The sequence below is a fragment of the Poromitra crassiceps genome (genome assembly GCF_964638095.1).
Source record: "Poromitra crassiceps genome assembly, chromosome: 1".
NCBI classification, from domain to species: domain Eukaryota; kingdom Metazoa; phylum Chordata; class Actinopteri; order Beryciformes; family Melamphaidae; genus Poromitra; species Poromitra crassiceps.
The window spans coordinates 110,791,621-110,817,871 of record NC_139623.1 but is presented as its reverse complement, the minus strand read 5'-3'; the positions used below and the strand labels follow the sequence as shown (position 1 = coordinate 110,817,871).

Genomic DNA, 26,251 nt, shown 5'->3' with positions numbered 1-26,251 from the left:
CCTCTACTAAACAGCACCATGCACACTTTTATACCTCTACTAAACAGCAACATGCACACTTTTATACCTCTACTAAACAGCAACATGCACACTTTTATACCTCTACTAAACAGCAACATGCACACTTTTATACCTCTACTAAACAGCAACATGCACACTTTTATACCTCTACTAAACAGCAACATGCACACTTTTATACCTCTACTAAACAGCAACATGCACACTTTTATACCTCTACTAAACAGCAACATGCACACTTTTATACCTCTACTAAACAGCAACATGCACACTTTTATACCTCTACTAAACAGCAACATGCACACTTTTATACCTCTACTAAACAGCAACATGCACACTTTGTACCTCTACTAAACAGCAACATGCACACTTTTATACCTCTACTAAACAGCAACATGCACACTTTGTACCTCTACTAAACAGCAACATGCACACTTTTATACCTCTACTAAACAGCAACATGCACACTTTTATACCTCTACTAAACAGCAACATGCACACTTTGTACCTCTACTAAACAGCAACATGCACACTTTTATACCTCTACTAAACAGCAACATGCACACTTTTATACCTCTACTAAACAGCAACATGCACACTTTGTACCTCTACTAAACAGCAACATGCACACTTTTATACCTCTACTAAACAGCAACATGCACACTTTTATACCTCTACTAAACAGCAACATGCACACTTTTATACCTCTACTAAACAGCAACATGCACACTTTGTACCTCTACTAAACAGCAACATGCACACTTTTATACCTCTACTAAACAGCAACATGCACACTTTTATACCTCTACTAAACAGCAACATGCACACTTTTATACCTCTACTAAACAGCAACATGCACACTTTGTACCTCTACTAAACAGCAACATGCACACTTTTATACCTCTACTAAACAGCAACATGCACACTTTTATACCTCTACTAAACAGCAACATGCACACTTTTATACCTCTACTAAACAGCAACATGCACACTTTGTACCTCTACTAAACAGCAACATGCACACTTTTATACCTCTACTAAACAGCAACATGCACACTTTTATACCTCTACTAAACAGCAACATGCACACTTTGTACCTCTACTAAACAGCAACATGCACACTTTTATACCTCTACTAAACAGCAACATGCACAGTTGTACCTCTACTAAACAGCAACATGCACACTTTGTACCTCTACTAAACAGCAACATGCACACTTTGTACCTCTACTAAACAGCAACATGCACAGTTGTACCTCTACTAAACAGCAACATGCACACTTTGTACCTCTACTAAACAGCAACATGCACACTTTGTACCTCTACTAAACAGCAACATGCACAGTTGTACCTCTACTAAACAGCAACATGCACACTTTGTACCTCTACTAAACAGCAACATGCACACTTTGTACCTCTACTAAACAGCAACATGCACACTTTGTACCTCTACTAAACAGCAACATGCACACTTTGTACCTCTACTAAACAGCAACATGCACAGTTTGTACCTCTACTAAACAGCAACATGCACAGTTTGTACCTCTACTAAACAGCAACATGCACACTTTGTACCTCTACTAAACAGCAACATGCACAGTTTGTACCTCTACTAAACAGCAACATGCACACTTTGTACCTCTACTAAACAGCAACATGCACACTTTGTACCTCTACTAAACAGCAACATGCACAGTTGTACCTCTACTAAACAGCAACATGCACACTTTGTACCTCTACTAAACAGCAACATGCACACTTTTATACCTCTACTAAACAGCAACATGCACACTTTTATACCTCTACTAAACAGCAACATGCACACTTTTATACCTCTACTAAACAGCAACATGCACACTTTGTACCTCTACTAAACAGCAACATGCACACTTTTATACCTCTACTAAACAGCAACATGCACACTTTTATACCTCTACTAAACAGCAACATGCACACTTTTATACCTCTACTAAACAGCAACATGCACACTTTGTACCTCTACTAAACAGCAACATGCACACTTTTATACCTCTACTAAACAGCAACATGCACACTTTTATACCTCTACTAAACAGCAACATGCACACTTTTATACCTCTACTAAACAGCAACATGCACACTTTGTACCTCTACTAAACAGCAACATGCACACTTTTATACCTCTACTAAACAGCAACATGCACACTTTTATACCTCTACTAAACAGCAACATGCACACTTTGTACCTCTACTAAACAGCAACATGCACACTTTTATACCTCTACTAAACAGCAACATGCACAGTTGTACCTCTACTAAACAGCAACATGCACACTTTGTACCTCTACTAAACAGCAACATGCACACTTTGTACCTCTACTAAACAGCAACATGCACAGTTGTACCTCTACTAAACAGCAACATGCACACTTTGTACCTCTACTAAACAGCAACATGCACACTTTGTACCTCTACTAAACAGCAACATGCACAGTTGTACCTCTACTAAACAGCAACATGCACACTTTGTACCTCTACTAAACAGCAACATGCACACTTTGTACCTCTACTAAACAGCAACATGCACACTTTGTACCTCTACTAAACAGCAACATGCACACTTTGTACCTCTACTAAACAGCAACATGCACAGTTTGTACCTCTACTAAACAGCAACATGCACAGTTTGTACCTCTACTAAACAGCAACATGCACACTTTGTACCTCTACTAAACAGCAACATGCACAGTTTGTACCTCTACTAAACAGCAACATGCACACTTTGTACCTCTACTAAACAGCAACATGCACACTTTGTACCTCTACTAAACAGCAACATGCACAGTTGTACCTCTACTAAACAGCAACATGCACACTTTGTACCTCTACTAAACAGCAACATGCACACTTTGTACCTCTACTAAACAGCAACATGCACACTTTGTACCTCTACTAAACAGCAACATGCACACTTTGTACCTCTACTAAACAGCAACATGCACACTTTGTACCTCTACTAAACAGCAACATGCACACTTTGTACCTCTACTAAACAGCAACATGCACACTTTGTACCTCTACTAAACAGCAACATGCACACTTTGTACCTCTACTAAACAGCAACATGCACAGTTGTACCTCTACTAAACAGCAACATGCACAGTTGTACCTCTACTAAACAGCAACATGCACAGTTGTACCTCTACTAAACAGCAACATGCACAGTTGTACCTCTACTAAACAGCAACATGCACACTTTGTACCTCTACTAAACAGCAACATGCACACTTTGTACCTCTACTAAACAGCAACATGCACACTTTGTACCTCTACTAAACAGCAACATGCACAGTTGTACCTCTACTAAACAGCAACATGCACAGTTGTACCTCTACTAAACAGCAACATGCACACTTTGTACCTCTACTAAACAGCAACATGCACAGTTGTACCTCTACTAAACAGCAACATGCACACTTTGTACCTCTACTAAACAGCAACATGCACACTTTGTACCTCTACTAAACAGCAACATGCACACTTTTATACCTCTACTAAACAGCAACATGCACAGTTGTACCTCTACTAAACAGCAACATGCACACTTTGTACCTCTACTAAACAGCAACATGCACACTTTTATACCTCTACTAAACAGCAACATGCACACTTTGTACCTCTACTAAACAGCAACATGCACACTTTGTACCTCTACTAAACAGCAACATGCACACTTTGTACCTCTACTAAACAGCAACATGCACACTTTGTACCTCTACTAAACAGCAACATGCACACTTTTATACCTCTACTAAACAGCAACATGCACAGTTTGTACCTCTACTAAACAGCACCATGCACACTTTTATACCTCTACTAAACAGCAACATGCACACTTTTATACCTCTACTAAACAGCAACATGCACACTTTTATACCTCTACTAAACAGCAACATGCACACTTTTATACCTCTACTAAACAGCAACATGCACACTTTTATACCTCTACTAAACAGCAACATGCACACTTTTATACCTCTACTAAACAGCAACATGCACACTTTTATACCTCTACTAAACAGCAACATGCACACTTTTATACCTCTACTAAACAGCAACATGCACACTTTTATACCTCTACTAAACAGCAACATGCACACTTTTATACCTCTACTAAACAGCAACATGCACACTTTGTACCTCTACTAAACAGCAACATGCACACTTTTATACCTCTACTAAACAGCAACATGCACACTTTGTACCTCTACTAAACAGCAACATGCACACTTTTATACCTCTACTAAACAGCAACATGCACACTTTTATACCTCTACTAAACAGCAACATGCACACTTTGTACCTCTACTAAACAGCAACATGCACACTTTTATACCTCTACTAAACAGCAACATGCACACTTTTATACCTCTACTAAACAGCAACATGCACACTTTGTACCTCTACTAAACAGCAACATGCACACTTTTATACCTCTACTAAACAGCAACATGCACACTTTTATACCTCTACTAAACAGCAACATGCACACTTTTATACCTCTACTAAACAGCAACATGCACACTTTGTACCTCTACTAAACAGCAACATGCACACTTTTATACCTCTACTAAACAGCAACATGCACACTTTTATACCTCTACTAAACAGCAACATGCACACTTTTATACCTCTACTAAACAGCAACATGCACACTTTGTACCTCTACTAAACAGCAACATGCACACTTTTATACCTCTACTAAACAGCAACATGCACACTTTTATACCTCTACTAAACAGCAACATGCACACTTTTATACCTCTACTAAACAGCAACATGCACACTTTGTACCTCTACTAAACAGCAACATGCACACTTTTATACCTCTACTAAACAGCAACATGCACACTTTTATACCTCTACTAAACAGCAACATGCACACTTTGTACCTCTACTAAACAGCAACATGCACACTTTTATACCTCTACTAAACAGCAACATGCACAGTTGTACCTCTACTAAACAGCAACATGCACACTTTGTACCTCTACTAAACAGCAACATGCACACTTTGTACCTCTACTAAACAGCAACATGCACAGTTGTACCTCTACTAAACAGCAACATGCACACTTTGTACCTCTACTAAACAGCAACATGCACACTTTGTACCTCTACTAAACAGCAACATGCACAGTTGTACCTCTACTAAACAGCAACATGCACACTTTGTACCTCTACTAAACAGCAACATGCACACTTTGTACCTCTACTAAACAGCAACATGCACACTTTGTACCTCTACTAAACAGCAACATGCACACTTTGTACCTCTACTAAACAGCAACATGCACAGTTTGTACCTCTACTAAACAGCAACATGCACAGTTTGTACCTCTACTAAACAGCAACATGCACACTTTGTACCTCTACTAAACAGCAACATGCACAGTTTGTACCTCTACTAAACAGCAACATGCACACTTTGTACCTCTACTAAACAGCAACATGCACACTTTGTACCTCTACTAAACAGCAACATGCACAGTTGTACCTCTACTAAACAGCAACATGCACACTTTGTACCTCTACTAAACAGCAACATGCACACTTTTATACCTCTACTAAACAGCAACATGCACACTTTTATACCTCTACTAAACAGCAACATGCACACTTTTATACCTCTACTAAACAGCAACATGCACACTTTGTACCTCTACTAAACAGCAACATGCACACTTTTATACCTCTACTAAACAGCAACATGCACACTTTTATACCTCTACTAAACAGCAACATGCACACTTTTATACCTCTACTAAACAGCAACATGCACACTTTGTACCTCTACTAAACAGCAACATGCACACTTTTATACCTCTACTAAACAGCAACATGCACACTTTTATACCTCTACTAAACAGCAACATGCACACTTTTATACCTCTACTAAACAGCAACATGCACACTTTGTACCTCTACTAAACAGCAACATGCACACTTTTATACCTCTACTAAACAGCAACATGCACACTTTTATACCTCTACTAAACAGCAACATGCACACTTTGTACCTCTACTAAACAGCAACATGCACACTTTTATACCTCTACTAAACAGCAACATGCACAGTTGTACCTCTACTAAACAGCAACATGCACACTTTGTACCTCTACTAAACAGCAACATGCACACTTTGTACCTCTACTAAACAGCAACATGCACAGTTGTACCTCTACTAAACAGCAACATGCACACTTTGTACCTCTACTAAACAGCAACATGCACACTTTGTACCTCTACTAAACAGCAACATGCACAGTTGTACCTCTACTAAACAGCAACATGCACACTTTGTACCTCTACTAAACAGCAACATGCACACTTTGTACCTCTACTAAACAGCAACATGCACACTTTGTACCTCTACTAAACAGCAACATGCACACTTTGTACCTCTACTAAACAGCAACATGCACAGTTTGTACCTCTACTAAACAGCAACATGCACAGTTTGTACCTCTACTAAACAGCAACATGCACACTTTGTACCTCTACTAAACAGCAACATGCACAGTTTGTACCTCTACTAAACAGCAACATGCACACTTTGTACCTCTACTAAACAGCAACATGCACACTTTGTACCTCTACTAAACAGCAACATGCACAGTTGTACCTCTACTAAACAGCAACATGCACACTTTGTACCTCTACTAAACAGCAACATGCACACTTTGTACCTCTACTAAACAGCAACATGCACACTTTGTACCTCTACTAAACAGCAACATGCACACTTTGTACCTCTACTAAACAGCAACATGCACACTTTGTACCTCTACTAAACAGCAACATGCACACTTTGTACCTCTACTAAACAGCAACATGCACACTTTGTACCTCTACTAAACAGCAACATGCACACTTTGTACCTCTACTAAACAGCAACATGCACAGTTGTACCTCTACTAAACAGCAACATGCACAGTTGTACCTCTACTAAACAGCAACATGCACAGTTGTACCTCTACTAAACAGCAACATGCACAGTTGTACCTCTACTAAACAGCAACATGCACACTTTGTACCTCTACTAAACAGCAACATGCACACTTTGTACCTCTACTAAACAGCAACATGCACACTTTGTACCTCTACTAAACAGCAACATGCACAGTTGTACCTCTACTAAACAGCAACATGCACAGTTGTACCTCTACTAAACAGCAACATGCACACTTTGTACCTCTACTAAACAGCAACATGCACAGTTGTACCTCTACTAAACAGCAACATGCACACTTTGTACCTCTACTAAACAGCAACATGCACACTTTGTACCTCTACTAAACAGCAACATGCACACTTTTATACCTCTACTAAACAGCAACATGCACAGTTGTACCTCTACTAAACAGCAACATGCACACTTTGTACCTCTACTAAACAGCAACATGCACACTTTTATACCTCTACTAAACAGCAACATGCACACTTTGTACCTCTACTAAACAGCAACATGCACACTTTGTACCTCTACTAAACAGCAACATGCACACTTTGTACCTCTACTAAACAGCAACATGCACACTTTGTACCTCTACTAAACAGCAACATGCACACTTTTATACCTCTACTAAACAGCAACATGCACAGTTGTACCTCTACTAAACAGCAACATGCACAGTTGTACCTCTACTAAACAGCAACATGCACAGTTGTACCTCTACTAAACAGCAACATGCACAGTTGTACCTCTACTAAACAGCAACATGCACAGTTGTACCTCTACTAAACAGCAACATGCACACTTTTATACCTCTACTAAACAGCAACATGCACACTTTGTACCTCTACTAAACAGCAACATGCACACTTTGTACCTCTACTAAACAGCAACATGCACACTTTGTACCTCTACTAAACAGCAACATGCACACTTTGTACCTCTACTAAACAGCAACATGCACACTTTGTACCTCTACTAAACAGCAACATGCACACTTTTATACCTCTACTAAACAGCAACATGCACACTTTGTACCTCTACTAAACAGCAACATGCACACTTTGTACCTCTACTAAACAGCAACATGCACACTTTGTACCTCTACTAAACAGCAACATGCACACTTTGTACCTCTACTAAACAGCAACATGCACACTTTGTACCTCTACTAAACAGCAACATGCACACTTTGTACCTCTACTAAACAGCAACATGCACACTTTGTACCTCTACTAAACAGCAACATGCACACTTTTATACCTCTACTAAACAGCAACATGCACAGTTGTACCTCTACTAAACAGCAACATGCACACTTTGTACCTCTACTAAACAGCAACATGCACACTTTTATACCTCTACTAAACAGCAACATGCACAGTTGTACCTCTACTAAACAGCAACATGCACACTTTGTACCTCTACTAAACAGCAGCATGCACACTTTGTACCTCTACTAAACAGCAACATGCACACTTTGTACCTCTACTAAACAGCAACATGCCCACTTTTATACCTCTACTAAACAGCACCATGCACACTTTGTACCTCTACTAAACAGCAACATGCCCACTTTTATACCTCTACTAAACAGCACCATGCACACTTTTATACCTCTACTAAACAGCACCATGCACACTTTGTACCTCTACTAAACAGCAACATGCACACTTTGTACCTCTACTAAACAGCAACATGCACACTTTGTACCTCTACTAAACAGCAACATGCACACTTTGTACCTCTACTAAACAGCAACATGCACACTTTGTACCTCTACTAAACAGCAACATGCACACTTTGTACCTCTACTAAACAGCAACATGCACACTTTTATACCTCTACTAAACAGCAACATGCACAGTTGTACCTCTACTAAACAGCAACATGCACACTTTGTACCTCTACTAAACAGCAACATGCACACTTTTATACCTCTACTAAACAGCAACATGCACAGTTGTACCTCTACTAAACAGCAACATGCACACTTTGTACCTCTACTAAACAGCAGCATGCACACTTTGTACCTCTACTAAACAGCAACATGCACACTTTGTACCTCTACTAAACAGCAACATGCCCACTTTTATACCTCTACTAAACAGCACCATGCACACTTTGTACCTCTACTAAACAGCAACATGCCCACTTTTATACCTCTACTAAACAGCACCATGCACACTTTTATACCTCTACTAAACAGCAACATGCACACTTTTATACCTCTACTAAACAGCACCATGCACACTTTGTACCTCTACTAAACAGCAACATGCCCACTTTTATACCTCTACTAAACAGCACCATGCACACTTTTATACCTCTACTAAACAGCACCATGCACACTTTGTACCTCTACTAAACAGCAACATGCCCACTTTTATACCTCTACTAAACAGCACTAGTACTACAACATAGAACAAGACAACAGGACAACAGCACAATACAGACAGCGATGACGGACATGGTTCTGGACCTCCTGTGCCGAGGCAGAAATGAGCCTGTTGCTAAACGTGCTCTTCTGCCTGGACAGAGTGTCATGGAGTGGATGAGAGGCTACCACTCACAGGGTCCAGGCTGGTCCCCAGCATAGACCCGCCCTCCTCAGCAGCTTGTCTAGTCTGTTAGTGTCTGTAGATCTTGTAAGCATTGATATGCTAACTTGCTAGCAGCACTCTGCTACCTGCTAACCTTTGCTGGGTAACATTAGCTGGATAGTTATCAGACTTTGGTCCTGCTCTATACCAGTCTTTGGAGAGAGAGCATGTCCAACTCTGGTAATAGGAGGGGGGGGGGATTCCCAGATTCCCACTTTAATTGTACTTTATGATTTAAGTAAGTGCCTTGCCTCTCCCAGATGGTGCTGCTGGTGAAGGAGCACCCCCTGCTGGCGGAGGCAGAGGCTCTGGTTCAGTGCCGCCGGGTGATGGAGCTGATCTGTGAGAAGTGCGTGAAGCAGCAGGACATGAACGAGGTGCTGGCCATGAAGATGCACTACATCAGCTGCGTGCTGGGGAAGTGTGCCTCCTTCCTCAAGGAGCGCCAGGACAAGCTGGACGGCCTCATCAAGAGGTGTGTGCATGTACATGTGTGTACTTAGGGAAATCTCTATACTTGTAAAAATGTGATCTTTAATATCTGACAACAATAGGATAAAATCCTTGAATTAAACATATATGCTGTTAGTCTTCATTCTTTGACTTGATATTAAAGGTGCTATGTGTAGCATTTTAACATCAATAAATCATTACCTGATTAACTTTGATAAACAAACGAGAAGACTGTCAGCCTTTACACTGCCTTTTACACTGTGAGCTACCTGGTCGGATTTAGAGGGAAATCTGTTGGATTGTTTTCCGGCACAAAACAGAAAGAGGGTGTTCACATTGGCTTATCTTGTCAACATGTACATGTGCCTTTATCAAACACTACTGTCACTACTTGATCTGAGTCGCGCATTGTCGCTGCCAGATCTATCAGAGTCTCATTTTACGACATGTTAGCTGCTAGCCTAGCTAGCTTTGGTGAACATATTGGAAAATAAGTACTATCCAGTCATGGAATTATAATCAACGTAGTACTATCCAGTCATGGAATATGGCAGCATAGAGCTGCCACAGTGGAGAAACAAATCTGCTCAGTATCTCGTTATTGTTAGACACTCATGACACGTCTGGTCAGGTTGGATACCCAGTCTAGACTGAGACGAGCTTTATTCTTCCTCTCCCAAAACCTCTCCATCACACAGCTCCAGAACTACTGCAGTGCCCCCTATGGGAGCACTCAATATACAACATCTTACATGTGCATAACTGTATAACCGGCTGAGGAGGAGCTATTACTACAGTTATAATCAGAAACCTTTCTCGTTTTAACGAGATCTTTTTCTCGTTACAACAAGATATTTTCACGTTATAATCACATATTTTCCCTTTATTATGACATACCAACTTATCTCATTATAACAAGAAACATTTCTCATCTAATTGACATTTGTATATGTATTACATGAATACAGTTACATATAAAGTAAATGAATGTTATTGAATTTTTAAATCCATACAGTAAGTTAGGCCTCCAGCTGTTTCAAAACACAGCGGTCTCGCATAGACAGAGACGCCACCATCTCTCCACTGATAGAGATGCCGCGATCTCTCCATATACAGACAGACATGCACAGAGTATCGCTGTATCTCATTTGCTCATTTTTGGCAGTTTGTAAGTAAAAGAATAATAAAATTACTGTAGTTTAAAAAAAAAATCCATTGTTCTCAGGTGGGACAATGCCCAAAATGATCACTGTAAGCGGAGTATTGATCACTGTAAGCGAATTATTTTAGCAGCATGTGTATAGGAATGATTCGGGACCAAGCTTTTTGATCAATATAAGCGGCTGATCACTATAACCGTGATCACTATAAGTGGGTTCCACTGTATTATGGCATAACTTATCTCACCATAACGAGAAACCAACTAACGAGAAGAATTTCTCCTTATAATGAGATAAGATGGTATGTCGTAATAATGAGAAAATATGTCATTATACCATGAAATGATCTCGTTATAACGAGAAAAGTTTCTCATAACGAGATACTGAGTAGATTTTTCCCCTCCACTGCGGCAGTTCTACACTGCCGCAGTGGAATAATATCCATCATCACTTTATCCACTTTTATTATTACTTCATCACCACTCTGGGTTGTTTTGCTAACATAATGGGTTTGTTTGCGACATCAGTTAGCTAGCCAACTTGCTAACGTTAGCGATTAATATAAAATGGCCATGGCAACCTAAAAGCTGTAGCTGCCTTATGTGTCCGCATCAACCTTGCTATTCAAGTGTGAAATAATCAATGTTTCTTCTTTCCAATTGAAGACCCACATGTGGCAGTGAGCTAATGGCTAATAGCTAAATGGAGGTCTGTGCCGTATTCTTATCTACAGCTCGGGCAGCAGCGTCAGTGTGCTTACGTGACTCAGATCAAGTAGTGACAGCTACTACTGGCTCTCTTCTTCTTGCTTTTCAAAACAAGCGCAACAACGCCAGGGAGGTGGATGAGGGACAAGTACAGTAGCAACGTCTTCTTTGTCACAGGAAGCAAGTGGTTTGTGGGAAATGTGGTGTTAATTTAGAGAAACACTAGCTCTAACAACAATAAGAGCACGGGAGAACCCTGAACCCTTTGCCTCCCTGTTCCCTCTCCTGCAGTTTGCTAAAGGGCCGGGAGAGCGACGGCTTCCCGGTTTACCAGGAGAAGTTTGTGAGAGAGTGCATCCGCAAGTTCCCCTACTGCGACGCCACACTGCTGCAGCAGCTGGTCCGCAGCATCGCCCCCGTGGAGATAGTGAGTCTGGACCTCTCCTGGACAAGATTATATTGAACTATGATACCATACATATCATCATCGTCCGGCTTTTTAATCCTACTCATGATCACACCCCTGTCCATTTGAAAAATCAAGGATTTCACTTGAGCCCTATCGTGCTCCATATCTCTGGAACCAGCTTCCCAGATCAGTTAGGGAGGCTGGCTCCATCGATATTTTCAAAACCAGACTTAAAACATATTTATTCTCACAAGTATATGATATTATTTGATAATGCACTTTATTTTATTTTACTAGCATTTCTCTCATTGTGATTGGTTTATTACCTGTGTTTTAACACCCTTCCCTTTCATTTTAAATGATTGTTCTTACTGTAGCTCTCATACTGTCTGCTTTTACTGTACTTGACTTCTTTTGAACCTGATCATGCACTGTATCATGTATTATTGTACTGTTTTATGATGTTTTCTTTAACTGTAAAGTGTTTTGGGACCATGTCTCATGGTGATTTTACACTATGAATAAAACTGAATTGAATTGAATAGAATTTTATCATACACAATCAGTCCAGGGTCATTAGGAATATTGTTCAGTGTTGTTGTGAGGTCACAGTTGCTGTATCCCTTGCACTCTCACACAGTGATCTAGGAAGTAATGAATGCCTTGTTTCACATTATGCTCTTTGTGCCCTCCTGTCATTTAGGGAAATGACCCAACAGCCATCTCGGTCCTGACACAGGCCATCACAGGTCAGGTCGGCTTCATGGACTCGGAGTTCTGCACCACTTGTGGAGAGAAGGGAGCGGAAAAGAGATGCTCTATCTGTAAAATGGTAGGACTCCACTCAACAGTGGTGTATCATTTGTGCATGTAATGATGGTGTGCCTGTATTTAAAAAAAAAAGTATTCTACATTAATGTGTTTTATCATTATTTATGTTTTTTCAACTGGCAGTGGAATTTACTCATGTTTGTTTGTAAGGTGTATGATGCAGCTATGTCTTATGTGTTCTGTTCTCAAACCAAAGTCTGTGAAAGAGCTGTTGCACACCTTAAAAACTTTAAATCAGGTGCGTAGGATGGAACAATAAACTAGGAGTAGAGAAAATCCCGCAAAACACTGACCTTACTAGTAAACTCTTTATTAGAAGACAAATAAGGAAACAATGTGTCGGTGCTAGACCTTTATCAGGTTTTAAAAGACTGACTCATGTCAGTGAGGTATATATATATTATATATATTATATTGATTAGGGAACAGTGAGTGGGTGTGGCTAGATGAAACATTATAGCCTACATACAGCCAACAACAACAACAATAATTAACAATAAATAGATAACCTTTTCAGAGTATACATGTAGAAAATATTCCATCAATACATATCGCATGAATAAAATTCCAAATTGGATGTAACATTATAGCCTATAGCCAACAACAACAATAATTCACAATAAGTAGAGTACATATCACTCAGGGAAAGTTGCAAGGTCAATCCACAGATTACAACATCACATTGAGTAACATCTCATCATTAAGACCCTTAACCCATTGATACCTGCGCGCGTTCTCTAGAGTGGCACTCTAAACCTACTGCACGTTCTCTAGAGTGGCACTCTAAACCTACTGCACGTTTGTAAACAGCCCCTGTAAACCTGACGACCTGTAGTTCAGCTTGGGAAAACTGTCCACACCGTCGAGGCAAAAATACAAATAAAAAACTACAAAACCCACAATGCATTTCACCTCCGCCACATCTATTTCAGCAAATCATGATGCATTTCATCGGTCACATGTCTTGAAACAACGATATACACGTACTACGCGTCTGTGTTGCAGCCGGCATGAAAGGTAAAAGGACACGCCCGTTGCCGTCGGTGTCAAAGGGATATACACGCAAATGCTGCATCCGGTATCAATGGGTTAAAGCCACAACAGACTCGTCCGTCCGCCTCGAATTGGAGCCGTCTCGCCGTCTGCCGGCGCCAGCGAGCCCTACATGCTAGGACGTCAGTCAGCACGTTGGTTGCAGTAAATAATGTAATGTTGAGTCATTTGAATCACACAACACAGGCCTTGTTTACATGCTGGGCAAGTGAGTGGTGCAGCACAAACCCAATCTGCACTGCGGTTAATCAATACAATAAAAGATAGCCCTGATAACAATAGTGATATATTTTAGTATAGTGATTAACTAGTACAATAGTATTGTTAGCTAAAAATATGATTGTATGTAGGAAGGAAGAAAGAAACACAGAAGCTATTTAGAATCGACGCAGTAGGGAGAGGTTGGCACACAAAGGAAAATCATTCGGATTTGCTACTAACCTCTTTATCGTCTTTATCGTCGTCATAATTTGACTCCGTGTCCCGGTGTCCATGTCACGTATGCGGCCCAAGGCAACGGCCAATCACAACTCTTGTGCAGCTGACGTCACGCACGTATCGTCGCCGCTGAGTTACATTTTGGAGGAGCCCCCGTCAGCCGACGGCGTCCCCTCCCCGCATGACGTCCACCCGCCGTCATACGGGGAGGGCGGGGCGAGGCTCTGACGGACGAGTCTGTAAACACCTTAAGGAGTTAAAGTCTGCAAAGTAAAAATCCAATAAACCTCTCTTCTTTTCAAAAGCAGATCCATGTCACCACCTCTAGGTGGCACCCTTAGGTTTTCTAGACCATAGAAACGAAGTGTAGATATGTCATGTCTCTGTTTTTAAACCAAACACAAACCAGCTAAACAATTACAAATTGAGCACAAAATGAATGTGTATAGATTGTTTGCACCAGCAAATGGCTTTCAGTATGCTATTTTCTTAGTTACCTTGATTCTTAGTCTTACCTCCTTCAACTCTTATATTTTCTTCTCTCCTTTCTTTTACAGTTTTTTGTCATTTGTGCCAGCAAATAAATTAAACATGAATTTTGTCCCCAGGTGATCTACTGTAACCAAGCCTGCCAGAAGATGCACTGGTTTACCCACAAGAAAGTTTGCAAGAACCTTCAAGAGCAGAGAGAGAAGCAAGAGGAGGAGTCAGAGATGCTGAGGAAGCAGCACAGCAAAGGTACTGCAAATATCTTCTCACCACCAGACTGAATATGGTCATCAGAATGTGGAACTCAGCACGACGCTTACTGCAACAGGGGACTCACTCTTCCCACACTTGCAGATCCCTGTCCAAGTAATGCTAAATGAGTAGAATGCATCACTTCGCCCCATTTCGTTTTTTCAATTTAAAACCATTGAAAATGGGTTATACTTGGGCACCCTGACATGGTCTATTTATAAAAAAAAAATAAAAAAAAATGAATTAATGTTTAATACTAATGTTATGTTAAATTATCTCGGTCTTAACCTGTTGGCACAGGAAAAGAAAATTTGATAACATACAGAAATACCCATTGTAATAGGTGAGCGCATCAATAAACTGTCATATATTTATTTAGGTAGAAATTCAATTTTTGATGGCACAAGGGTTTTCTGGTCCAATTGTTTTGCCGCGAAAACTGCCGCGCTTAATATTGTTTGGCCCGCGACTCCTTATATTTTTCTGTATGCGGCCCACAACCAAAAAAGTTTGGCCACCCCTGCCCTAGACAGTAAAAGAGTTGGACATAGTGTGTGTGACATCACCTACGTTTTGAAGCCCCTTCGTTTGGCGTTTTGGGGACTGCCGTCTTGGTTTTCACGCAGCTCGCATGAGACGGCGTGAGACTGGGCGTTTCCCACATCGCTGTAGCGCTGCCTGCTACTGGTCCGTGATCGCCGACCTGCGCGATCACTGGACAGGCGACCTTTTCTTTGAACTTTTCTGTCACCTATTTTACTCTAAAACGGGTAAGTTATATAAAATGTCATCCCCCCATACAGTTAATTGTACTTGCTATAACATTTCTTTATGCTGTCAAGACGGGCATTTTAACATGGAAGTGACTGGGGATTGACTCGCTCTTGCAGCCAGCCTCATCAAGTGGCCATATGAAGAATTAGTTTTTGCGAGCGCTGCATTGTCGTCACTGCAGAAGTAGAACGGTGCCCCCTGGTGATCACCAATGTTAATTGGCATAAAGAGAGGCTGGTAGCATCGCTGTGAGATCAAATCTATTCCAGGTACCCCTCAAGCACCTGGAATAGCTGTGTTGACTTACGGCCAAAACACACAGGACGCGTAAGTGCAGCGCCGTGGTGCCCAGCCAGTTTTCATTCGGTGCGAGAGAGAGAGAGACTATAGACCTACCTACACAACAACGTTGTTAACAAACACTCTTTGTCCTACTGTGGTCATTCATCACTGTTTACCCCAATCCCAAGACATGGACATGCCATGAACAGTTGTCATGAACACATGACGTTATACATGAGGTGATAAACTCATGATCAAAATGAGGTAGTATGTGAAAACAAAAGATGAAGACCAGCGAGTCGCTGATGCCCCGCGTGGAGAAATGCGCTCCTTGTGTGGACAGCCAGGCGCCTGCTCTCCTTGTGTGGACAGCCAGGCAGGCGCCTGCTCGTGAAGAAAATGCGCTTCGCTTCTGCGCTTCCGCCCCCTGTGTGTCCACAGCATGAGAATCAGTGCCCTCAAGGCTGCTGGCACATACTGCAAGAAGCTTTTCTCATCCTTTCAGCTTGTTGACCATCCACATTTTTCTCAGGTCACTCCCAGGGCACTTTGTCTCTCCCTTCATCACAGTTACAGTCTGTTAAGGCTTTGACACACTGTGCCATTTTTGGCTGTCCCAGACGAAAGATGACCAATGTGAAAGAAATGTGGAGATATCTTTGGTCGTGGCTACAATTGTATTGGCTTGTATTTCTGTTTTCTTTTCTATTTTTATTTTTAGTCCTACCATGAGGACCACCTGACTCTGTCATTTAATTATTCATTGCCTTTTTCCTTGTGAAAAACAAAATTTGATAACAAAAAAAGTATATAGACTAATTAGCTAGTAGAGGAGGCTAATAAATAGTTGACGTTACCTCAAGCTCTCTCGCAAAATTGGCATCCCGTGTTGCCTCTGTTCCCTATAACCACGAGCGGGTCCACATTCTCCTCCTCCTCCGATGTTTTTTCATACACATACATTTCACTTTGCAGGGCTCCATTCTTAAAGCTTTGTTGACATCTCTACCACAGACAACTGTGGAGCACATAGATTGAGGCGTAGCGGCGGCGCACGCTGCTGTTTGATTCTTGCGTGTGTATTGACCGCTGATTGACAAGTATTGATGGAGAGACATGCGTCGTAATCGTACAATCTGCACACATCAAACCTGACGTTGTACCCAAGTTTATTAGATCCAACGTCGCACAGTGTGGCCACCAATAAACTTATAAAACTGCTAAAATCTCACCATCTGTAGGCGGCATTAGGATTAGTCTGTAAGGATACTTTGTATCTCCCTTCATCACAGTTACAGTCTGTTAGGATTAGTCTGTAAGGATACTTTGTATCTCCCTTCAACACAGTTACAGTCTGTTAGGATTAGTCTGTAAGGATACTTTGTATCTCCCTTCAACACAGTTACAGTCTGTTAGGATTAGTCTGTAAGGATACTTTGTATCTCCCTTCAACACAGTTACAGTCTGTTAGGATTAGTCTGTAAGGATACTTTGTATCTCCCTTCAACACAGTTACAGTCTGTTAGGATTAGTCTGTAAGGATACTTTATATCTCCCTTCATCACAGTTAGTCTGTTAGGATTAGTCTGTAAGGATACTTTGTATCTCCCTTCAACACAGTTACAGTCTGTTAGGATTAGTCTGTAAGGATACTTAGTATCTCCCTTCAACACAGTTACAGTCTGTTAGGATTAGTCTGTAAGGATACTTTGTATCTCCCTTCAACACAGTTACAGTCTGTTAGGATTAGTCTGCAAGGATACTTTGTATCTCCCTTCAACACAGTTAGTCTGTTAGGATTAGTCTGTTAGGATACTTTGTATCTCCCTTCAACACAGTTACAGTCTGTTAGGATTAGTCTGTAAGGATACTTTGTATCTCCCTTCAACACAGTTACAGTCTGTTAGGATTAGTCTGTTAGGATACTTTGTATCTCCCTTCAACACAGTTACAGTCTGTTAGGATTAGTCTGTTAGGATACTTTGTATCTCCCTTCAACACAGTTACAGTCTGTTAGGATTAGTCTGTTAGGATACTTTGTATCTCCCTTCATCACAGTTACAGTCTGTTAGGATTAGTCTGTTAGGATACTTTGTATCTCCCTTCATCACAGTTACAGTCTGTTAGGATTAGTCTGTTAGGATACTTTGTATCTCCCTTCAACACAGTTACAGTCTGTTAGGATTAGTCTGTAAGGATACTTTGTATCTCCCTTCAACACAGTTACAGTCTGTTAGGGTTAGTCTGTAAGGATACTTTGTATCTCCCTTCAACACAGTTACAGTCTGTTAGGATTAGTCTGTTAGGATACTTTGTATCTCCCTTCAACACAGTTACAGTCTGTTAGGATTAGTCTGCAAGGATACTTTGTATCTCCCTTCAACACAGTTAGTCTGTTAGGATTAGTCTGTAAGGATACTTTGTATCTCCCTTCATCACAGTTAGTCTGTTAGGATTAGTCTGTAAGGATACTTTGTATCTCCCTTCAATGCAGTTAGTTTGTTAGGATTAGGCTGTAAGGATACTTTGTATCTCCCTTCAACACAGTCTGTTAGGATTAGTCTGTTAGGATACTTTGTATCTCCCTTCATCACAGTTACAGTCTGTTAGGATTAGTCTGTGAGGATACTTTGTATCTCCCTTCAACACAGTTACAGTCTGTTAGGATTAGTCTGTAAGGATACTTTGTATCTCCCTTCAACACAGTTACAGTCTGTTAGGATTAGTCTGTTAGGATACTTTGTATCTCCCTTCAACACAGTTACAGTCTGTTAGGATTAGTCTGTAAGGATACTTTGTATCTCCCTTCATCACAGTTACAGTCTGTTAGGATTAGTCTGTTAGGATACTTTGTATCTCCCTTCAACACAGTTACAGTCTGTTAGGATTAGTCTGCAAGGATACTTTGTATCTCCCTTCAACACAGTTAGTCTGTTAGGATTAGTCTGTAAGGATACTTTGTATCTCCCTTCATCACAGTTAGTCTGTTAGGATTAGTCTGTAAGGATACTTTGTATCTCCCTTCAATGCAGTTAGTTTGTTAGGATTAGGCTGTAAGGATACTTTGTATCTCCCTTCAACACAGTCTGTTAGGATTAGTCTGTTAGGATACTTTGTATCTCCCTTCATCACAGTTACAGTCTGTTAGGATTAGTCTGTGAGGATACTTTGTATCTCCCTTCAACACAGTTACAGTCTGTTAGGATTAGTCTGTGAGGATACTTTGGATCTCCCTTCATCACAGTTAGTCTGTTAGGATTAGTCTGTAAGGATACTTTGTATCTCCCTTCATCACAGTTACAGTCTGTTAGGATTAGTCTGTAAGGATACTTTGTATCTCCCTTCATCACAGTTACAGTCTGTTAGGATTAGTCTGTAAGGATACTTTGGATCTCCCTTCAACACAGTTACAGTCTGTTAGGATTAGTCTGTTAGGATACTTTGTATCTCCCTTCAACACAGTTACAGTCTGTTAGGATTAGTCTGTAAGGATACTTTGGATCTCCCTTCAACACAGTTACAGTCTCAAAAGGGCTTCACAAAGCTCACATTATGAAATGACACATGAGAAACACTCCCTGACCTTGGGCCCCACATGCTGTGTGTGTGTGTGTGTGTGTGTGTGTGTGTGTGTGTGTTTCAGAGGAGAGTAATGAGGTGCAGGGGGCCACAGACTCCATCCAGAACCTGTCAGTGGAGCCCAACAGTAACGCCCCTCCCCCGGACCCCCCGGCAGAAAACAAAAGGCCCATCTCAGCTGCTGACAACTAGGGCTGAGTGAGGAAGACGTCAAAGCAGACACAATGCCTATACCCAGCTATCTCCAACCGCAGACTACAAACACCGCAAACGTAAGACTGAGAGCTGCACTGAGCTTCAGCGTGAAGAGAGAACAACACCTGAGCTTCTGAACCACACCGGGCCAGCAGGACATGGAGAGTCCTTAACCTGTCAATCACCTGAGACTGACACTAATGCACACGCGGAAGGGTCTGGGCTATAGTGGTCAACATGTGTTTTGTCCCATTTGTCTTTTTCTTTTCTCAATTTTTCACGTTTCATATGTGAGCGTGAAAAGTGCGTAGGCTGATATGTTTGTGCTAGAGGTGACTCGGAGGCGTTTCAGGGAAAGTGTGAAAACGTGAAGAGGAGGTTCACATCCTTAACGAAACATAATTCTGCCTTAAGAAACTTGTAGCATTCTTTGTGTCAAATAAATGTGTGTAGCCAATTGGCAAATAAGCTCCTTTCAGATGTGCAGTGAAATATATTTAAGGCTTCATTTGCCACAGAATTATTGTGACGGTTTTTTATATTGACAATCTCATCATGGAGTGTGAATGGGCAGTAGGGTTTCACAATATTAATGAATGAATCATGTCAAACTAGAAAAGTGCACTCAGTAGTGTGCAGAGCTCTCCCAGGTGCCACTACGCCTAACCACCTGCCTTTTTCACAGCACCCATTTTGTGTCTAAAGGCAGGATGTAACACAGGTGCAAGCAAAACATTAATGAGGGCCCCAGCACTGGAGCACCTAAGCCCAAAACGCACAGGGAGCGTCAGACGCTCGCGTTTTGAAGTCCACCCATTGTTTTAAACGGCCGAACACGCACCAAGAGCGTTCTGACGCGCGTCAAACTGCCTTGACGCTCGTACTCCCAACCTGTTTCCATTTTGGAGCGTCAAATGAGGTTACAGCAGCGACCAAAGCGCTCTGAGCTCCCCCCCTCCCTCTCTGCCCACTTCCATCCCCGTCTGTTTCGATATGCTCCTCAAACAAATAGGGCAGTTTAAATACAGCAAGCATTAATATGCTACACTATAGCAAGACTACAAAGTGAGAATAATGTTCTAAACGCATCGGCTATTAAAATATAGCCTATCGCTGGATGTCATATCCCCCAAAATAGTGATGGTTCTGTCATTCTGTGGTGTATACATTTCAGATCTGATGCTTGCAGTGCGCTATAGGGGCAGAAATTGCCACATCAAGTTTGGGTCCCTGTGCGTTTCGGGGCTGGGCTCTAGACCCAATGTCAAACCAGCCACTCCCACTTCACTAAGTGTCACTCCAAATGAAGTTTACACTCCGCAGCTGCGGAGGGCGCTCTAATCAGGCGGGAGGGTATAAAACAGATCGGGATGCCCTCGCCACTCTAATGGAACAAGGAAGGAGCCGTCACCATGGCAACGGATAGACGCTGCTCTCGCGGCTGTTGCCATTTCAAATTTTACGAGAGGCAACTTAAGTCAAGACAGGTGGAACTAAACATTTGTCTGGTGTTTCCTCCAGCATCCTGTTGCAGGGGCACCTCCTGCTAGCTGATGTGTGGCCCAATCTCAATGTCGCCACCCTAAGGACTGAGCCCTCACAGACTTAATTGACATCAGCTGGTAAGTGATTGAGTGGGAGAGGCTGCAAGGGCTCAAAATGGTATAAAGAGGAATGGGACAGTACGCTCACGTTACCCTGACAACACCAACAACAAGTGCAGCCATGTTTCTCAGCTTTGTGGGGTTGGCATTTGTTCTCTTACATTTACTTTTCTTTTTACAATATTGTTTAAGTTTGCAAATGATTGTAACAGTGACAGTATAATAGATTATTTTGCAAACAAGTATATATACCCGCTCCAGCCACCTTCCATATTTGAGGCAAATAAGATGAAATTCCGTCAAGGCATTCCTGAGATCTCACATTAACGAGCATGAAACGAGCGGTCGTGATGTCACAGTAACCTTGAACTTTGACCAGCAAAACCATATCAGTTCATCCTTAAGTTCAAGTGGACGTTTGAGGCAAATTGGAAGAAATTCCGTTAAGGCGTTCTTAAGATATCGCTTTAACAAGCTTGAAAATGGCATTCGTGAGGTCACAGTGACCTTAACCTTTGTCCTTTGACCACCAAAATCTAATTAGTTGATGCTTGAGTCCAAGTCGACGTTTGAGCCAAATTGGAAGAAATTCCGTCAAGGCGTTCCTGAGATATTGCGTTAAAGAGCTTGGAAATGGGGTTATTGAGGTCACAATGACCTTGAACTTTGACCTTTAACCACCTAAATCTAATCGGTTCATCCTTGAGTCCAAGTGGACGTTTGAGGAAAATTGGATGAAATTCCGTGAAGGCATTCCTGAGATATCGCGTTAACCAGCATGAAATGAGCGGTTGGAAGGTCAGTGACCTTGAACTTTGACCTTTGACCACCAAAATCTAATCAACTCATCCTTGAGTCCAAGTGGACTTTGAGGCAAATTCAAAGAAATTCCATCAAGACATTCCTTAGATATCGCGTTAACGAGCTTGAAAATGGCATTCGAGAGGTCACAGTGACCTTGACCTTTGATCACCAAAATCTAATCAGTTCATCCTTGCGTCCAAGTCGACGTTTGAGCCAAATTGGAAGAAATTCCATCAAGCCGTTCTTGAGATATCACGTTAACGAACTTGGGAATGGCGTTCATGAAGTCACAGTGACCTTGAACTTTGACCTTTGATCACCAAAATCTAACCAGTTCCTCCTTGCGTCCAAGTCGACGTTTGAGCCAAATTGGAAGAAATTCCATCAAGCCGTTCTTGAGATATCGCGTTAACAAACTTGGGAATGGCGTTCATGAGGTCACAGTGACCTTGAACTTTGACCTTCGACCACCAAAATCTAATCAGTTCATCCTTGAGTCTAAGTCGACGTTTGAGGCAAATTTGATGAAATTCCGTTAAGGCATTCTTCAGATATCACGTTAACTCATTCACCGCCAATGACGTCTTTGACGTGTTATCAGAAATAGCCCTCCCCGCCAATGACGTGTTTGACGTGTTTTTGTTTTTATGAGTGCAGCGCATAGTTGAAACACTTACCCAGCCTGTGACATAGTTTCGGGTCCCTAACCTCAAAGTCAAGCCGACAGCACGTTATCAAACACATACCGCAGCTGTTGTTTGAAATTAGGAAGAAGGTGGAAAGGAGGAGAAACGCGCTTCCTTGTTGCAGAGGAGAAACGCCATTGAAATGCCCCCTCGCCGCGCTGCAGAGCTGATCGACTTGCTGCAGAGCAGCGGACATCGAAACCGTAGTAGTACCGGTAGTCAAACCCGTGAACATGATCGATCCTGGTCCCTGGACCCCGTTCCTATGTGCCAGCCTTGCTGCAGGGCGAACCTGGATTGCCTAGTCAAACTCGTGACGAACATGATCGATCCGGTTCCAGCAGCGCCTGTTCAAAGCCAAGCCGCGGACCCGTTCCTGTGTGTGTCGCAGCATTCGTCCCAGCGAGAGGAGGGAAACGAGCAGCAGAGGAGGCAAAACGCTGATGGGGAAGGAGGGGGAAGGAGGTGCGATCTAGCAGCAGCTGTGGAGAGAACTCTCTCTCTCTGTGTGTGTGTGTGTGTGTGTGTGTGTGTGTGTGTGTGTGTGTGTGTGTGTGTGTGTGTGTGCGTGCGTGCGTGTGTGTGTCTGTCTGTGTGTGTCTGTCTGTCTGTCTGTCTGTGTGTCTGTCTGTACACTCACTCACACTGAGCAAACTGTATTGTTGAATGTAAAAAAAGCACTTAATATATATATATATATATATATTTTTTTTGTCATTTGTGTCATAATGAATAATATTTACATGTCTGATGTCAATACAGTTCAAAATAAAAGAATTGAGAGCGAGTTCTGCCTGATATTGTGTGCTGTGTACATAAATGCCATTTTCTGCAATTTCTTTTCTCAGAGAGACATTTTGGGTGAAAACAGGGTGTATATAAATGGCTATAAGTAGAGTACAGAACATGCTAAAAGCTCACTTTTTTTTTCCTGGTGAACCCAGAGACGTACATCTTCATTTTGAGGTATTGCAAATCGCTCTGGTGCTAATAGATAATTTACTGTGGGTCTTGAAAGATGACCAACAATTATGAAAATCTTTGGCCTGTGCTAAATATTGGCAGTCCTAAACTGGCCCTGAATGAGTTAATGAACATCGTACGTACGTACGGACAACCCGAATCCATAATAGTAGAGCGGATGAGCACAATAATTGTACACTTTTTGAGAAAAACGTGAAATTTCACACATAGGGAATACCATAAAATTTATTTTAAGATTGGGAGGGAAGTCAGATTTGACCAAAATCACAAGATGGCCGCCATTTTCCCGCATCTAATGTACAAATGTGCTTATAACAATTGTGCACTTCTTCAAAAAAGCACAAAATTTCTCACATAGTGAGTGAATACCATAAGGTTTATTTTAAGATTGGGTGGGAAGTCAGATTTGACCTCAAATCCAAGATGGCCACCATTTCCCCGAGTCCAATGTACAAATGTGCTTGTAAAAATGTTGCACCTTTTCAGAGAAGCATGAAATGTCTCATATAGTGAGTGAATACCATAAGGTTTATTGTCAGATGTGGAGGGAAGTCAGATTTGGCCTCAAATCCAAGATGGCCACCATTCCTCCCTAGTCTAATGTTAAAGTGTGCTCATACCATGATAAAAGTTTCACAAATCTGAAAGTATTTCTTGGTGAGAGTGTAGGGTCCCCTTGGTAATCTAGAACAAATTTGAAAGCTATAAGTGTAATGGTCTTTGAACTAGACCTGGTTTTATGCGGTCTAGATGGGGCAAAAACAATTAAATCTTCCATTTTCACAGATAGGATAAAGGTTTCACAAATCTCAAAGTGTTTCTTGGTGAGAGTCTAGGGTCCCCTTGGTAATCTAGCCCAGATTTGAAATGTGTCAATGTAATGGTCTTTTAACTGGACCTGGTTTTATGCGGTCTAGATGCGAAAAAAACAATGACATCTCAGTGAAAATGGTGACCATCTTGGATTTGAGGTCAAATCTGAAAATAAACCGTATGGTATTCACTCACTATCTTATTTGTGAAACATTTATCCCATTTGTGAAAACTAAAATAATGGATGATTTCACTGAGATTTCATTGTTTTTTTCGCATCTAGACCGCATACAATCAGGTCCAGTTCAAAGACCATATATATATATATAAATCAACTTGACTTGACTTGTTTTGGTCATAGTTTCACTGTTATCTATCTACCTACAAAAATGCAGATAATAAAAAGCATAATATGTGCCTGTGGCTCTAATGTGGACTAACGTAGAGGTCCTTGATATGGAAAGGAAAAGGTTGAGAAAGATTGCTAATTACTTTCCTATTCAACTTTTTTTAGAGCAGAAATTAAGTTGCATCTGCATGTCATCTGCAGAGATGGTAAGTATCCACCAGAGGGCAACATTTTACTAGAATTGACAGGCAGGTCCAGTTAGTCAAGTTTATTCATCCTGTAAAGACTAGACTACCATGTTCTGTGGAGGCTCAAGAGTCTGGCTTTCCAACCAAACACTATAGCAGCTGATTTCAGTGATCAACACAGAGAGAACAAATCAGTGAAATGTACCACTGTGGTCTGATGCATGCACTCTGAATATACCCAGTTCACAGTGTATAAGCCACTGACAGACAGGCAGATAGATAGGTAGATAAATAGATAGATAGAGATAGGTATGTAGATATATAGATAGAATATTATATTAGGCATATTTGCCTAAATTAGATTAGATGGGCCAGATTAGCCTAATGATTGGCTGACAAGAAACTGATATGCATTTGGTGTTTGGTGGATATTGTTAGACTATACAAACATCTTATAGTACCTGACAGAGAATGTATGGTTTTAAATATACTTTCATAAGACACCTTTATAATGCGGATGAGGAATGGTGAAATTCCATTCTCTAACAGTACCTTAAATGTACTTTTTTCTTACAAAACAATATGT

At 41.3% G+C, this 26,251-nt stretch overlaps 1 protein-coding gene across 1 annotated transcript in view; it reads left to right on the top strand.

Annotated features, from left to right (window-relative positions):
* ankmy2a (ankyrin repeat and MYND domain containing 2a) overlaps nucleotides 1-20,716 on the top strand; it is a 32,066-nt gene extending 11,350 nt beyond the window's left edge. The window contains exons 6-10 of the mRNA XM_083635617.1: nucleotides 9,876-10,090; nucleotides 12,227-12,362; nucleotides 13,048-13,176; nucleotides 15,275-15,404; nucleotides 20,107-20,716. Of these exons, the coding sequence (XP_083491743.1) occupies nucleotides 9,876-10,090; nucleotides 12,227-12,362; nucleotides 13,048-13,176; nucleotides 15,275-15,404; nucleotides 20,107-20,234 (738 nt within the window). The 3' untranslated portion in view covers nucleotides 20,235-20,716. The remainder of the gene's footprint in view (nucleotides 1-9,875; nucleotides 10,091-12,226; nucleotides 12,363-13,047; nucleotides 13,177-15,274; nucleotides 15,405-20,106) is intronic.
* The last annotated feature ends 5,535 nt before the right edge of the window (nucleotides 20,717-26,251 follow it).